At 47.1% G+C, this 15,483-nt stretch overlaps 1 protein-coding gene across 1 annotated transcript in view; it reads right to left on the bottom strand.

Annotated features, from left to right (window-relative positions):
* The window catches only part of LOC146270826 (laminin subunit alpha-3-like), a 55,284-nt gene that overhangs the window by 3,590 nt on the left and 36,211 nt on the right, over nucleotides 1–15,483 (bottom strand). The window contains exons 39-69 of the mRNA XM_084708450.1: nucleotides 14,968–15,051; nucleotides 14,606–14,836; nucleotides 11,954–12,067; nucleotides 10,534–10,652; nucleotides 10,363–10,443; nucleotides 10,153–10,253; nucleotides 9,990–10,040; nucleotides 9,742–9,893; nucleotides 8,944–9,054; nucleotides 8,706–8,817; nucleotides 8,421–8,582; nucleotides 7,923–8,119; nucleotides 7,575–7,691; nucleotides 7,179–7,333; nucleotides 6,648–6,789; nucleotides 6,404–6,503; nucleotides 6,159–6,275; nucleotides 5,833–6,003; nucleotides 5,450–5,601; nucleotides 5,027–5,227; nucleotides 4,716–4,864; nucleotides 4,443–4,605; nucleotides 4,188–4,315; nucleotides 3,828–3,975; nucleotides 3,603–3,701; nucleotides 3,327–3,484; nucleotides 3,036–3,153; nucleotides 2,691–2,831; nucleotides 2,453–2,583; nucleotides 2,206–2,340; nucleotides 1,879–2,002 (exon numbers count right to left, since the gene is read on the bottom strand). Of these exons, the coding sequence (XP_084564576.1) occupies nucleotides 1,879–2,002; nucleotides 2,206–2,340; nucleotides 2,453–2,583; nucleotides 2,691–2,831; nucleotides 3,036–3,153; nucleotides 3,327–3,484; nucleotides 3,603–3,701; nucleotides 3,828–3,975; nucleotides 4,188–4,315; nucleotides 4,443–4,605; nucleotides 4,716–4,864; nucleotides 5,027–5,227; nucleotides 5,450–5,601; nucleotides 5,833–6,003; nucleotides 6,159–6,275; nucleotides 6,404–6,503; nucleotides 6,648–6,789; nucleotides 7,179–7,333; nucleotides 7,575–7,691; nucleotides 7,923–8,119; nucleotides 8,421–8,582; nucleotides 8,706–8,817; nucleotides 8,944–9,054; nucleotides 9,742–9,893; nucleotides 9,990–10,040; nucleotides 10,153–10,253; nucleotides 10,363–10,443; nucleotides 10,534–10,652; nucleotides 11,954–12,067; nucleotides 14,606–14,836; nucleotides 14,968–15,051 (4,164 nt within the window). The remainder of the gene's footprint in view (nucleotides 1–1,878; nucleotides 2,003–2,205; nucleotides 2,341–2,452; nucleotides 2,584–2,690; nucleotides 2,832–3,035; nucleotides 3,154–3,326; nucleotides 3,485–3,602; nucleotides 3,702–3,827; nucleotides 3,976–4,187; nucleotides 4,316–4,442; nucleotides 4,606–4,715; nucleotides 4,865–5,026; nucleotides 5,228–5,449; nucleotides 5,602–5,832; nucleotides 6,004–6,158; nucleotides 6,276–6,403; nucleotides 6,504–6,647; nucleotides 6,790–7,178; nucleotides 7,334–7,574; nucleotides 7,692–7,922; nucleotides 8,120–8,420; nucleotides 8,583–8,705; nucleotides 8,818–8,943; nucleotides 9,055–9,741; nucleotides 9,894–9,989; nucleotides 10,041–10,152; nucleotides 10,254–10,362; nucleotides 10,444–10,533; nucleotides 10,653–11,953; nucleotides 12,068–14,605; nucleotides 14,837–14,967; nucleotides 15,052–15,483) is intronic.

Raw genomic sequence — 15,483 nt, 5'->3', positions numbered from 1 at the left:
ACATTGGTGGTAGTGCTTGCACCATAAACATTTCCAGGGCACTCCATCTGTATGGAAATGAATTTGAGTTTAGAGTCACTGTTAACTTAAGATACTTAGATAGACTAGGGACGGTGTGTCATTAAAATCAGAGGAGCGGTGAACTGAACAAGGTCTTGTCACTGAGTGATCCACAGAGAACATGTGAAATCATGAGCCCATTAAGGATCCCATTACCGTGTCTGTCTACAGGGGGATGGTTACGTTTTAATGTTAGAAAACAGATAAAGACATCTCCCACTGGATGGCACCAGAGGCTCTTCCTTTGAGTAGCAGTGTGACTGCATTTCATCTCACTATCCTCGTGACCTGGGGTTTTTGGCTCGACACCTTTAAACTATAATTTCATGCAATGAAAAAAAAAAGACAAAAATCAGGGTTCCTAATTGACAACCCTTTTGTATCTCATATATTTTTGTTTGGGTTTAGGCTAAGGGATTCAATGACATCAATCGAAAGAAAGGAATGAGAATGGGACCCTGGATTGGTGGCTGAGTGTTTTAGACACAGGTGTGTGCCTGTGTTTCCATGCAAGTTGTACCTAGGTTTTTCTATCTACACACAGCCAGTATGTTCCTGCTTCAAGGCAGTGAGCAGGCCGAGGTGTTATCTACCGGCTGGAGGTAATCTGCTCTTTTGAATTGATAAGCATCTGAGGAATATCAAATAGCATGGGGAGGGTTTACTTTGAAGCTGGTTTGAAACAGGCCCTGAAGATCTATATATTTTATTTCCTGATAAGGTAAGGTTATTGAGCTTAGATAATTGACCCATATCATAGGGTTCAAGAGGCTAATCATTTCTAATGATCAGAATCATTGATTGGTTGATTTATTTGTTGATTGATTGATTCATGCTTCGTGAGAACATAACTGTACTAGCATATGGGCCTTTCATTCCATTGAATGGAGCACTTCAGTGCTCCAACATGTCCTCTGTATCATCCACTGTCTCTCATTATATGTAGAAAGGGAATCTGATGTGAATGTGTACAGTGAAGCAATCATTCTTTCACAAAGTGGCCATTTAAAAGGGATTTTGTGTTTCATGTTTAGCCATGTACAATGCTCCAATGCAAGCTGCCTCTTAAGAGTGCAGGTCCAACGACTTTAATCCCTTCCACATCAAGAGCTTCCCCAGTCTAGTCAACGGAGCTCAAGTGAGGCCCAGAGGGGGAATGTTAATCAACAACCAAATGGGTTCATAAATGTCTGTATGACACAGAGTGATCAGGTTAAGGCAGCACATGCTTGTGGATGATTGATTAGACAAAGAGGTTTATTGTTGAGTCACATGATAGCAAAAGAAAAGCATTTGTTGATGATTGGAGATAGAGCAGAACATTTCTTTGAACATTTCAAGTCCTCAAAGTTTTCCATAAATGTTCCCAAATCTTTCCATCAGATTACAAAACTTGAAAGGGTATGCATTAAATAGAATGGTGTTTAATGGCTGTATGATTAAATGTAGGAAGTGTCAATGAAAACACATCTCTTTTATCAGAGGGGTACAAAAACAGTGGGGCTTGTGCAAACAAATGAAGCATGGCTTCTAGAATCTCAAGTCATTTAAAATCAATAGAACATTCTCCTCCTAAATGGCAGCTGAGGATCATCCTTCCATTGTGGTAAACTGAGGGAAACAAAGCAGCACAACACAATTTGAACACTCTGATCCCAAACAACATCCACCTACGGTGAAACACTTAAACGAGAGTGAGACTTGGTCTGTAATGGATATCTTGCAGTCTTCAGAGATTAACTGACTTTTTAATGTTAATGTATGGACTGAAAACACAAACATTCAAGGACTGGGGTGCGTGTGAGAGGCACTGCCTACCCTCTTGTTGGTGTTGCTGTCCAGCATCAGCTGGGGGGGTCTGTCAGTGCTGCACATGTCCAGAAGAACGTCTCCAAAAGATTTGAACTGGCTAAGGTCCTCAGGCCGGTACAAATTTGCTGGCCTGGAACAGACACACAAAAAAAAAATACATATTTGTCAAAAAATACTTTTTTATTATATATTTTATATATTTATTCAAAGTTATTTGAATATTATTAATTTATTTATTTTTAGTTTGTGAAAAAAAAAACAATTGTAAAAGTGTAATACTAAAAGTTTGTGACAAGTAACAAATACCCTAAAGTAGAAACAAGTTTCCAGTACCTTCTTGTGTAGAAGTTAGAGAGGCAGCCTTTGAGGGTGTCTTTCCCCAGGAACACAGAGTTATCAGGGTTGGCCACGAAGGAAGAGGAGCTCTGAGGCTGACCTTGGTCCTCCTCATCGATACGCAGCTCAAGTCTGCAGAAGGGACATGGGAGAATGAGTCACCTGGTGGTGAACGCTTATATCATGAGCTGCCTATTTTCTGTTAGTTATTCATTCGGGATCTGGATGAGAGCCAATCTGGTACCTCTGAGATCTCTTGATGACTGTCAGATAATGCCATTTGCCATCCTGGTACTGTTTATTTGATTTAAAAACTTGGTTGTTGAACTTCAGGATCACGTAACCGTTTTTCAAGGCTAGGTCTATTCCAGTGCCCTGCCAGATACAAAAAAGAGAGAGAGATGAAGACAATCTGGAGGGACATAAACATGTCCCACATTCATAAATAATGACTGAGAAAAAGAGGTGGATGTCCGACTGACCTCCTGGCTGTTCTGCAGTAGGAGACCCTCATTCTCAGTGCTCTTGAAGCCCAGAGAGAGAGTGACATCGCTGGCCAGACTGAACCCTCGGGGGGGGGCTGTCAGGAAACTGCCCAAAGCAAACTCAGCCTTCCGAGACACCTGGTCAACAGAGAGACATGAATTGCTACTGTGACTACTTTGTAGTCCTATGTAGTGGTTCCGGACCACTGCATGTCCAGTGGTGCTGGACAATGACCAATCAGAAAAAAAGCCTGTCATTTACTCTAACTGCATGCAGCCTGGGGCGCAATAGGGATTGACACGGGGCAGGGAGCACTTTGAGGTAATGAGGTTCAAACTTACCAGGAAGTCCGTGGGACAGCTTTGACTGATGCCCACCTTCTCCAGGAACAGCGGGGTATTGCCTGTCAGACTGATCTTTTCGATCCATCCTTTCAGGGGTGGTGCGGTGATGTTGGATCTGAACGGGTAATAAACACCATCCGAAAGATACAGAACTCATGAGTGTCTCAGAAGGAGAAACAAGAGGTGCACACAAGTTGTGTTTTTCGACATGTGTGCGACACATGTCAAATACATAAAGGACAATATGGCGTAGGCGGCGTAGCTTATGGAATTGATAAAGTTACGCACTTTTCCCTGAGGCTTTGCGGTAGGCCACCGAGGTAGTAGGCATCAAACATTTCAGGACTGTACTGGGCAGGAGCCTCAGCCACATACTTGGAGGCAACGCGAACCTTGATTTCATTGTTGACGTTGATGACGACCATAACATTCGCCGAATTTCCAATCTGAAAAGGGAGACAAAACGTTCTTAGTCAAACAATTCACTGCCATATTTACAGTCCAAATGTTCTAATCCTAATGAAGTACAATCCTGGAGATCATCTGAAGCAAGCCCGTACTTACCACAGGGAAGACTTTGTTTGCACTCTTTACTGGTTCTGGGAGCTGGTTACTGTGTATGAAAATGTGGCCTCTTTCAATCGTCACAGCGTAGTAAATGTTCTGAAACACAAGAAAATATTTATTCCTAACATGTAGCACATGGTTATTTGTATTCATAACACCAGACATGCCTTTGGAAATACAAACCATGAGCACATGGGAGAAGATGATTATAGTGTGATGTACCTCATTTCCAATATAGACGAGCAGGCTGTTCTCTGAGCGTGTATTGACGGCTTCGAGAAGAATAATCAGGAATTTCTCTTGTTTACCGATTCTCAACTTGGCATAGCCAGTGCCCTCGAAGTACTCACATTTAGCAGGCTTGATGAATCTGGTCAGAAGGATGTTAATTTAGAGAGGAAGAGAGAGGGGTCTGAAACAGATTGACCTCATGACCTCAAATCCTTGACAAGGATTGTATAACTGTAACCTTTTTTACGTGAGAAAAAAGATGAATTCTGGGTGTGTTGGTTACTGCAGTTCCCTCTATTAACACACAGGAAGACCACGGGGTGGCTAGCCCTGGTTCCAGTCTGAACATACCTCTTGCATGGAAGCTCCACATTAATGTTGACTGCCTTCTGAAAGTTGTACAGGCTGATGAATCTCTCGTTGAAGGTGAACAGCTCAAGGCACCCCTTGTATTTGGGGTAGTTGAGAGGCGCAGGAGGCTGGAGAGAAAATGAAGAGGAAAGGAGGAGTTGCCAGAGCTCTGACATGCCTAATTACTGTGGGAGGCAAATGGTTTTTACTTCTGTGATGTCATCCATTGTTTGCTGTGAATGGTCTGGTGCTTACGGTGAAGTCGTTAGGGTAGCCCCCTACGTAGAAGACCACATCACTGGGGTCCAGGTCTAGAAGGTTCTTGGCCAACTGTCCCTGGTTGGTGGTTGTCTCGGGAGGATTGGGAGTGTTGGACGAGAAGAGCTGGGTGAATATCACCTCAGCATCTTGGTAGATCCTGAACAGAGAACCATAGAAACAGTACTCAAATGTTGTGCCTGTTAAATCTACAGTCTGTCACATCTACGATGACTTTCCAGGACAGGAGGAGTTAGACGGACGGGTTACCTGTTCAGTTCCACCTTGTCAAAAAAGGATAGCTCAGAAATGGATCTTGTTATGGAGCTTGTCTTGATCTCATACTCCATCTCATTCAACTTGTACACACAAAACAGGACATTCCCCCTCAGGGCCATGCCTATGTAATCTTTCGAAGTCTAGAGGAAGCAAGGGGAAAAACGGTGAGAACTTAATCCAACAAAGTCACACACCTGTACACACTTCATTTCGTTCAGTAGAGGGAACGGCAAATAGGATGCGAGACAACAATAATGGCTCGGTGTGACAAAAAGAAACAGAAGTGAGCGGTAACCACTCACGTTCTTGTTGCCGAGGTAGAGGACAAACATGTCTCCCTCGTCCTCAGGGGCCTGTCTGCGCCTGCGGTTGTCACCCCTGCCAGACAGCTTGGGGCGCTGCAGGGACAGCGACAGGGCTGTGTAGGCCTTCAGATCCTCCAGATCTCTGGGAGGACGCATCTCCACGTGGCCCTCGCCTGTGAACTTCATAGGGACCACAATCTGGACAGAAGAGAGAGAGAGTGAGTGAGAGTGAGAGACAGAGAGAGTGAAAGAAAGTCAGACAGAGAACAGGCTTAAAGACCAGCGGTCTAAAAAGATATGTCTGAAGTTCGAACAGAATTGAGATCGATGGCCATGGTCTACACCTTCTTCTCCTACACCTTAAACTCCTTCTACAAGAGTGAGTTGAGTTGATTTTTCGGAGTGTCTGGTTCCTCTTACCCTGTTGGCGGCATCACGGGCTTGTTCAATGAGCTCCTTGATCCTCTTGATGTTCTCCGTCACGTTATTGATGGGGGAGAGCTGGGAGGTGAGGTTCTCAACCTCAGCTATCTTATCCTCCAGGGTTGGGATGGTCTTCAACAGATCCTTCACTGAAGGGGGGGGGGGGGCGAAGAGAGAGAATGAGAGAGTGGGAGACAGAGAGGGAGACATTGGGAGGGAGAGACATTAGGAGGGAGAGACATCGAGAGAGAGACATCGAGAGAGAGAGACATCGAGAGAGAGAGACATCGAGAGAGAGAAAAAGAAACAGACCAAGAAAGGACCAAGGAATCCATTGGTGGTCAGATGTGGCCTGACCCCAAACGGCAACTCCTCCTCACCTGATTTGTCCACGTCCTCCATCACATTACTGAGGTTGCCGCTCGACGGCAGGACACTGATCTTGTCCAGCTCCTCGCGGATGGTGTCCAGCCTGTCCATGGTGCTGCCCGCCGTGTCGTTAGCTGCGGCCGCCTTCCGCTTGGCCTCATCAATCATGTTGCCAATGTCATCTGAGAGGACAGGAGCGGCGAGAGGAGGAATCAAAAGGTGAGGACGGCTCAGGGAGGAGAAGAAGCTCGTCCCGTGATGAAACTGCAAAAGTGATCCTTGAGGCTGGTCACAATTTGAGTCTAACACTTTCTTTTCTGTTTGCAGAACATCTTACCTCTCTTGATGTTGTTCAGCTCTGCCTGAGCATCCAGGAGGTCCTTCTCCAAACCTTTCTTCTTGTTCTCTGCATCCTTCAGACGTTTCTTCTGGTCAGCCAGGTCATTGGACGCGTCTGTAATTGTTAGCCAAAACGTGGTCGCTAGCAGTTAGTGTCAATGTCAGATTTAGTGGTCTGCTACTAACTTGATAGAAATGTCACAGTTGAAATAAGTACATCTAACGTATGACGTATCTTGTCACCTGTCATATCTCTTTTTGCCTCCTCTGCTTCTGTCAGGAGTTTGTTACTATTGTCCTTCAGAGCCTTAGCTCTTTTTGTCAGGTCCTCCTTCTTAACGTCCTACAAGGAAATCATTGGAATGCACTTAGACCAAGTCCATCCGGCTAACTTTTACCTAAACAATGTCTACTAGCTTTGAGGTCCACATCTTCCTGAAGGTGGGTGTAGATGTTCCAGTGAGAAGTGACCAGGCCTTGGGCTTACCTTCAGAGCTTTGTCAGCAGCGTCATTGGCTTCCTTGGCCGCCATCTCGGCAGCGTTGATGGCGTCGGTGATGTTCTTGTAGGCCTCAATGGCTGCCATGGCATTGCGCACATCGGTGCGCCCGCTGGAGTCCCGCACAGCGCTGTCACGGGGAAGGAGGAGGGGAGAGAGGGGGGAGAGACAACAGCAGGGGGAGATAGAGAGGACAGAGAGGGGCGCATGTAAACACATGCATCTGGATTTCCGGAAATGTCAATAAACAACCTGAGAGAACCCACAAGCATGGGGGTATTTATCTGTGGCAGCATCTGGCATGATCCAAGACAGACAGCAGCAAGCCAACATAAACATATACCCCATACTTCTTAAGAGTCAGAGCTACCCATGTTGAGAAAGCAGTCATCCCCAACTTCTCCCATCAATCACCTCAGAACCATAACACCAGCAGACACATCAGCCTACAGTTCACAAGACACTCCTGTAGCTATGAGGTCATGGTCCTGTATGTTCTCATATCCCCGGTAAACCTACTCCTCTAGATCTTTGGCCAGCTTCCTGAGGTTCTCTGCGTGTTTCTCGGCTCGTTCCACCAAGTCCTCCTTGGATGCGGCCTGTGAGATGATGTTGACCTGCTTGGTGAGGTCGGTCTTGGCGCCATCCAGCTGTGCCGCCAACTGTTCGTACTCCTGGACAGGACGAGAGATTGGCTGTTTAGAAAGCCAGCCTCACTCAAGCTATACATTCACCACAGACATCTATCTGTCTGGCCAGCATGTTTGAACACACCAATTTACTATGAAGAGCTATTACGCCATATGACAGCAAAGAATGAGAGCAAACGTGTTGTGGATGGTGGTGGGTAGAGCTTTCAGACTTTAGCGTTTAGCGTGTGTGTCTGTGTGTGTGAGTGCCGTGCGCCAAGCTTACCGTTTTGCTGTCATCCAACATTTTCAGGAGGTTTGCGGTGTCGCGCAGCTTCTCTTCCGCCAAGGCAATCTGGCCCTGGACAGTTTCCCGCTCCTTCTCCAGGGCCTGGATACGCTTCTGTCCAATACAAACCTCACAAGCTTTAGAGAGAGCATTTCACATCGTAACACCAACCTTCCCTTGATCGTATTGCCCTAGCCTTTCTTCAACAGCACAACTGGTCCGACACCTTTATGAATTCAATGAGGTGCATAATGGTGCTTTGTGTTCCAGGTTTGGAGTGCAGGGCAGTGGTCCATAGTGGGTTATGTGGGAGTTCTGGTGTCTATTCTTATGGGAAGGTCTTACCAGAAGGTCTTCCAGGGCCACAGCATTGAGTCCGTTTTGGGTGTTGGCCTTCTTCACCGTGTCCCCGGCTAACTTCAGAGCTTCCTCCAGGTCCTTTAGCTTGGCCTGGTAGTCCATCAGCAGTTTACTGATCTTCTCAGCTGCCTCCTGGTTCACATCACACTGTCTGCTGATGTTGGTCTTGATATAGTCCAGGACTAAAGCCCGGTGGGAAGACAGCAAAGACCTGGGTTAGAGTTTAGGTTTATCGGAACCTTAGGGAGGTTTCTGGTGTGTTTCTGGTGTGTCATGGTCTTTAATTTTATGGAACATGAACGTCCTCAAAATGTCCTCAAAATGACCTAACTAACAACTGAGACACACTAGTTATGGCTACTGTTCCATCACATATTCCTTATCTCTGGGGACTCTTGCCAAATCTGTTGTAGTCCCTTCTAATATCATAGATGGGCAGAAGCTTAAAGAGTTTTAGGAGCCTTTAGGGAAATGGAGACTTACGTTTCTGCGCCTCCTCTTTTTCCTTCTCGGCCGCTACCTTCTGGGGGTTGAAGTTCTTCTGCTCCATCTCCTTGACCAGGCGCTGGGCCTCCTCCAGCATCTTGGTAAGATCCTCGTTTGGAATTGTGTTTCCACTGGTGTCCTTCAGCTGGTCCAGCAAAGCTGCACAGACACACACAAACACACACACATACATATCCAGTTGATGCTACATTTGTATCTGAAAAAATACAAGAGAGAGATAATGAAATGAAAGGAGAAGAAGAAGTAGAAGGTAGTATTTACCCTGGATCTTCTTCAGCAGGTCTTTGACATCACGGTCCAGATCCTGAGCTCTCTGATGGGTCTTGTCCACGTTATTCATCGCTTTCTGGGCATCTGCAGCCTTGTCATCGGCCTGAAAAGATCACACACGCACCATAAGATCTCCACACGATCATGTACTGTACCGACTCACAACCTTGATTCATTTTCAGAACACATACACAATCAAATATGAAAGTGGATGGATCTACAGCATTACCTTGGCTTTGAGATGATCAATGTCCTCTTTAAGAGTCTGTGTGTCCTGTTTCAGCTGGTCAACCTTGGGCTTCTGACTGTTAACACTGGAGCTGAACTTGTTGACTAGAATCTGGGTGACCAAAAAAGAAAGGAGAATTATTAGCATAGAAGTTCCGTGTTAGACAAGGTCATATTCATCACAGTGTTTCTATGACCTTTGTTTCATTGTTTACCTCTTGGCAAGGTTGCCATGTTATATTTAATGAGGTCTGGTTTAATGAGGGCTAAATGAGAAAAGTAGCAACCGCCAGAGGACTCTGGATGGAGGAGACTTTCCTAACGATGGATGTTGACCCCTTAGGCTGTCTATGAAGGTTAGCATTGCACACACAAAAAAACACAAAAACAAAAAGAGCTGAGCATAAGGAATGGAGCTAAAACGCCTGAGAAAAGTGCTGAGACCATAGCCACCATGAAGACAGCTACCACAAGTCCCAACCACAACTAGCACTATCTGCACAATGTGTTGACTTGCCACACAGCTCTGGAACCGACTCACTCTGATCTCTTATCAGCAACAGCCAGGAATGTTTGAGTAAGCACACACCCAGTACCGCAGCGTATGGGAGAGAAAAATGAGAAACTGACATATACAGTACAGTGATATACAGAATGAGTACATGAGTATGTACACCACAGTAAATCCCTGTATGAAAAGACTATATCCGCGGTTAGATCCGTGCCTGTGTGTGTGCAGGTGCGTCGTTCTTCCCAGGTTGTGACTTGCTGGCTGAGGTGTTCTCTGGCTGGGCCTTACCTTGGTGTCAGCAATGGCCTTCTCCAGCTCGGCCAGTCGGATATGGGAGGAGGAGCTGGCACTGGCGTTTTCTAGCTGAGTCTTGATCCTGCTCAGCTCGTCATCCAGCCTCTCCAGATCGTTTAGAAGGGTCTGGGCACAGCTATCGCAATCTGGGAAACCACACAGAGACACATCATCAATCATTTGATCAGCCCGTATCTGTGGTTGTTTACTCCTGCCTGGCTTGCGGTCGTAACTCCACCCACCCAGGCACTGATCCTCTGTGTTGGTGTCTTTGGGTAAGGTGTTCTTGCACACTGCAAAACAAGCAGATCATCTCCATGGTTTAGGTGGATATCACTGTTTGTGATTAAACTGGATTGCTGACATGTTGAAGTTGTTGTTTGCTGCAAACACACAAACACAAACCTCCTGTCCTGGAGTCACAGTTATTTCCGTTGCCGTTACAGTCACAGGGCTGGCAACTCCCTCCCCGAGCTAACGGGTCACCGTAGTAACCAGGGGCACATCTGTGAGTTGGGGGGAAAAAGAGAAAGAGGGTTTGATCTGTACCTCAACGACATAAAGACACGGGGGTGATGTGCTGAGGTTTGACCTGCTCTTAATCAGAACACCCACCTCTGGCACCGCTCTCCGGTGTACCCTTGTCTGCACACACACTGGAACCCTCCGGAAACTTCTCTGCAGCCCACCGCAAAACTGGAGAAGGGGAAACAAGAGTGTGTGAGTTGGAGGGGTGTACTGGATGCAACAGCTTGGCATGAGGCTGGCTCCGCAGCTAGCCCTCACCTGTTGGCTGGCACGTCAAACGGGCACGGACACACACGGCACGTCCTCTGGATGGGGTCTCCATAGTAACCGTCTTTGCAGCGCTCGCACCTGTCTCCGGCAGAGTCGTACTGACAGTTCTGTGGAAGGGGGGAGTACAGGGTTATTTGCCATTTAAGTTACCAGAGTAGCTGTACACACACAAACACAGGTAAACACACACAAACAAACTCTATACCCTTTCTGACATATGTACATAACAACAACCCCAGGACTGGAGTCGGGGAGTTTCATGCTTGTTGGGCAAGGTCGCCAAGCTTGCCAAAGCATTTCCACACAAAAAACTGTGCTTTTGAGAAACGGGGTGACAAAAGAGGGCTCTCAGTCATGTGTTTTCGGTATGTCATACACACACGCACACGCGCACACGCGCACACACACAGGTCCAGTCATGAGTAAATTGCGCAAGAGGAGACATTGTTGAGCTTCTAGAGGTATAGGGTTTCTTCCTAATATTGGTAGCTAAAAAACACCAAAGGAAAGAAGGAAAGAAGGCCAAAAAAGCGATGAACGAGGGAGGACTCCTCTGCTTTAAAAGACAGAGGGTGAATGAGAGAGGGAGACTCTTCTGCTGTGGTAGCTCGCCAGTACGTGGTGGTGTCAGGGACAGGCAGAAGGGCCCACAGGGGATGCCCTGTATCAGACAGGAGACCCTGACTAAGCTGTGGCTCACCCTGGTGACAGACGGGCTGCCATGGTGACCATGTAGGTGTGTACTCTTCATCTGTGGTCATCATCTCATTGCTTAATACTGAGTAGCTGACCTAACTACCCAAATATATTCAGATTAAGATATTTTCTTTCCGGCACATATAGCTTCTTCAATTACATTTCCAAGTCAAAATCCCCCTTAAAAATGAAAAGCTGGTTAGACGTGATGTTTGGTGGGTATATTCCTTTACACAAAGTAACATTACAAAGACTATCCTGTAAATATTGGTGTTCAGTTTACCAAAGAGGAAAAACAGACTGGGTTGTTCACTGGGAGCTCTGCTTGCATGAGTCAAAGTGACTTAAGACTGTGTCCAGCTCTACCCATATGGAACATCTATTTCTCCATATATGTATTTAAATTATATATTTATATTTAGTAATTTAGCAGACGCTCTTATCCAGAGCGACTTACAGTAAGGACATTCCCCCGAGGCAAGTAGGGTGAAGTGCCTTGCCCGAGGACACAATGTCATTTGGCACGGCCGGGAATCAAACTGGCAACCTTCCGATTACTAGCCCGATTCCCTAACCGCTAAGCCACCTGACTCCCTGATATGTGTGTGTGTGTGTGTCCGCATGTGAAAAACAAAGAGCCCAGCGAGTCCAGTCAAATATTTGAAAGGACTTTCAAGTACCAAACTTGACCCATGTGGGGCAGAGCTCTTACCAGGCAGCGTCCGGTCTTCTCCTCACACTCGTTGGCCAAGCCGTTGCAGTTACAGGGCACACAGCGCCCAAGATAGGGCCCACCACGCTCTCTGTAGTACCCAGGGGCACATTTCTGGAACACACACAGAAAACACAACAGGATAAACACAAAGGACCAAGACATCAGATCTTCTATTAGTTGGTTCCGTTAGAGAGGAACACAAGCATGCTACGTGTATAAAGTAACATGATGCTTACTGTTTTTTACAACACATTTTCAGCTAAACCTACCAAGTGACATCGGCAAAGCGAAGCCCCAGACTTCCTAAGTGTACCTAGGTGTGTCAGTCGTCAATTGCTCTTGCATGTGTGTACTGGTATGTGTCCTGGCTTGACAAATGAAATACATGATATACTTGGCCTCAGGAGTTGAGTACCGTTGATACATTCTTGCTGTGCTCTCCACTGACACAAGCAGGGTTCAATGTTCAGAAACACACACAGCAGCCCGATAAAAATCCCCTTGATTCTCAGTCAACCAGCACCTCAGACTTCAAATCAACCCGCTGTTTTACCTGTATCTGAGATCCAGCCGTGTCATCAGTAACACACGGGTGGTGAGCAGTCTGCCCTCTGTCATGGACAGAGGGGTACTGAAGCTGTTGTGTTCCCTGGTCATGAACCGAGGGATACTGGACCTGCTGTCCTCCGTGTCCGTTAAGAGAGGGGAAGTGAACCCGCTGGGCCCCCTGGTCTTGTCTGCGGGGGCGAGATTTCTCCCAGCCATGGAAAGGCCTGTTCCCTGCGCTGCATAGTCCGAGCAGAGCGGCCCATCCCAGGGCTTGTAGTATCACACCTGTACCCCTGTGTCTATCCGCACGCATGTCTGACATTCCTATGGCTCAAGACCGCTGAAATAACTCTCCTTTCTCCCCAGTGGCTGCCTCTTAAACACACACACACAAACACGGAGGCCACGCCCAATAGCACCTCACCTATCTGATTCAGCTTTACCGAGAAGTGTTAGGACACACACACACACACAGTACACACCGGCGCGGAACCCGCAAACACACGCTAACATAAAAACACAACTATGGAGCACAGCAACGACACACTGCTATCACTAACACAGACAGAAAGTCATAAAGAAAAGTAAGAGGCTAAAGATGCGTATTCATTAACAAAAGGTTGCTGTCGAGGGTGTGGCTCAGTCGATGCTGTGTTTTACAAATGGTTTGTCACTGTTTTTCAGTGCGTTGTGTGTGCACAGGTGTGGAGGTGATTGTGTTGAGCATGGAAGTGTGATTGTGTGAGGGGTCAGACATTTTCAGACACCTGAATCACACTAACCAAACAGCAAACACACACATCTGTCCTCGGGACCGTTGCTTTAGCAGTCACTCCCGTGTGTGTTTGTGTGTGCGTGTGTGTGAGTGAGGTTGCCAGATACAGTGCCACGCCTGGATATGCGTCAAGGCACCTCTCCTGTTCTTAGCGCCTCAGGGCACATATTATGCATTTCCTCTGAACACACCCTACCAGCGGAGTGTGACACACACAGACACACAACATTATGGATTGAGTTCTAAGAGTACATCTAAAAACAACCAAATCAATAAATATCAACTTTAATGACAGGTAGGAGGATCAAGCCACAACTTGTGATGGGTTTTATAGATGGACTTAGGTCTAAATGAGGCCGAAAAACATTTTAAGAATGTTTTCACAGACATAAAGAACGCTGTTGAATCTGACCACCACAATAGTGTTAGACGGTGTGCATTTCTGATCCTGTACTTTCTATAAGCACAATTTCTAAGTCACTTTGGATTAAAGCATCTGCTTAGTTAATAAAATGTCACATGTGTAATGTGCATTAGAAATTGGTTTTATGAGTGACTCACTGTCTGGTCTGAGTGTGGAACCTTCTCATCCCATAGTTGTGTCATCCACCTCATTACGTATTCGTTAGTCAGAACAAACACACCACACATCCTTGGTAGGATTCCATCTCCGAGACTAATAACCCACTTCTAACATATAAGGTTACTCTGCGTACTTCTAGGAAAATCATATCAGAATCTCCCACAAAAACCCCACCCGTTCTACGAATTTCTATAATGGGAGCAGGAGACGTGGAGACCCACCCAGGCAAGAGAAAGAAACTCAGATCAAACCACGGCCGGCAGAAACGTTTACAAAACGTCCGCGTGACAACGGCTGCAGATGTTGGATTGCTAACATCACGTCTGTGTGATCGTACCTCGCATCCCGGCCCCGGGGGAGGCTACACGCACGGGCGGGCCAATACCCCTCCGTGTGCATTCCTCTCGGCCGTGACCTCACCGAGCACAGGCGTGGCTCTTTGTTCAGGCGTGTCGTGACATCCCACCCAGCCCGGCTGGATGACAGGACGAAGGGGGAACAGATCTGTCTCCTCACTCCCGTCTTTCATCACCCTCCTCATCCCTCACTCCCTCCCTTTGTCCTTCACTCTGTTTCTGTGCCACACCCCTTTTGGACTGGGGGGTCCGTAGGGGCCCCAGACGGTGAATCTCTCTCTCTCTCTCTCTCTCTCTCTCTCTCTCTCTCTCTCTCTCTCTCTCTCTCTCTCTCTCTCTCTCTCTCTCTCTCTCTCTCTCTCTCTCTCTCTCTCTCTCTCTCTCACCTGGCAGGAGTCCCCAGTGTATTGTGGGGGGCAGGCGCACTCCTCCACGGTGCTGGCGGGGCCCCCCACCCCTTTTCGGGAAGCCTCCTCCAGGCCCACCTCTCCCAGGCTGAGGCGTTGGCTGCGGGTGAAGTACAGGGCCCGCACCCTTAGACCCTCCACAGAGGCCAGCACCGTCATCAGCTCCTCTCTGGAGGCGGGCCTGTTGTTGCTGGCGTGACGCCAGTTTCCCTGGAGACAGAGACGCTCCAATTGTAAACAGAGGCTGCACATCTTCATTGACATAAAAGGACTTGGTGGTGATCTGGACTCGAGCTGTGTAGAAGCCACCCCCAGGAGAGTTCCAGTCTATGAGCAGATACCTCCACTACTTGGACCCGTCCCTGATACAGTCTGTCTGGGGTGGGGGGCTGGGGGTTGTGGTGGACCAGGGTCATCTCCTGGCCCTGGGGACAACCACACAGACACAACAGGGAGTTAGACACAGCAGGAAGGAAATGACAGGTGTACACACAAATGAACCTGAAAGCTTTTGCAGTCTTTCTGGTTAATTTATGAGTGAGTGAGTGAGTGAGTGAGTGAGTGAGTGAGTGAGTGAGTGAGAGTGAGTGTGAGTTTGTGTGTGTGTGTGGGTGTGTGTGTGCTGATGAAGAAAGTGTTTTGTCTGTCTCTTCATGAAGTGTCTCTTCTAAGTTCAGTTGAGTTCTGGGAGAGAAAACCAGACTGCTGACACTAAATGACAACACAACACCAGGCTTAGGTCTCAATCATGTCTCTCTCTGCTCTGAAGGCCGGAGGACCATCTTTTATAGGGCACAGGAATGTAAACATAGACAGTGACAGTCAGGCAGTAATGACGTTACAACAGTCTCAGAAAA

Source organism: Hypomesus nipponensis, chromosome 10, assembly GCF_054491055.1.
Source record: "Hypomesus nipponensis isolate SF chromosome 10, ASM5449105v1, whole genome shotgun sequence".
NCBI lineage: Eukaryota > Metazoa > Chordata > Actinopteri > Osmeriformes > Osmeridae > Hypomesus > Hypomesus nipponensis.
The sequence above is the reverse complement of the archived record's forward strand: the minus strand, read 5'-3'. Positions and strand labels throughout refer to the sequence as shown.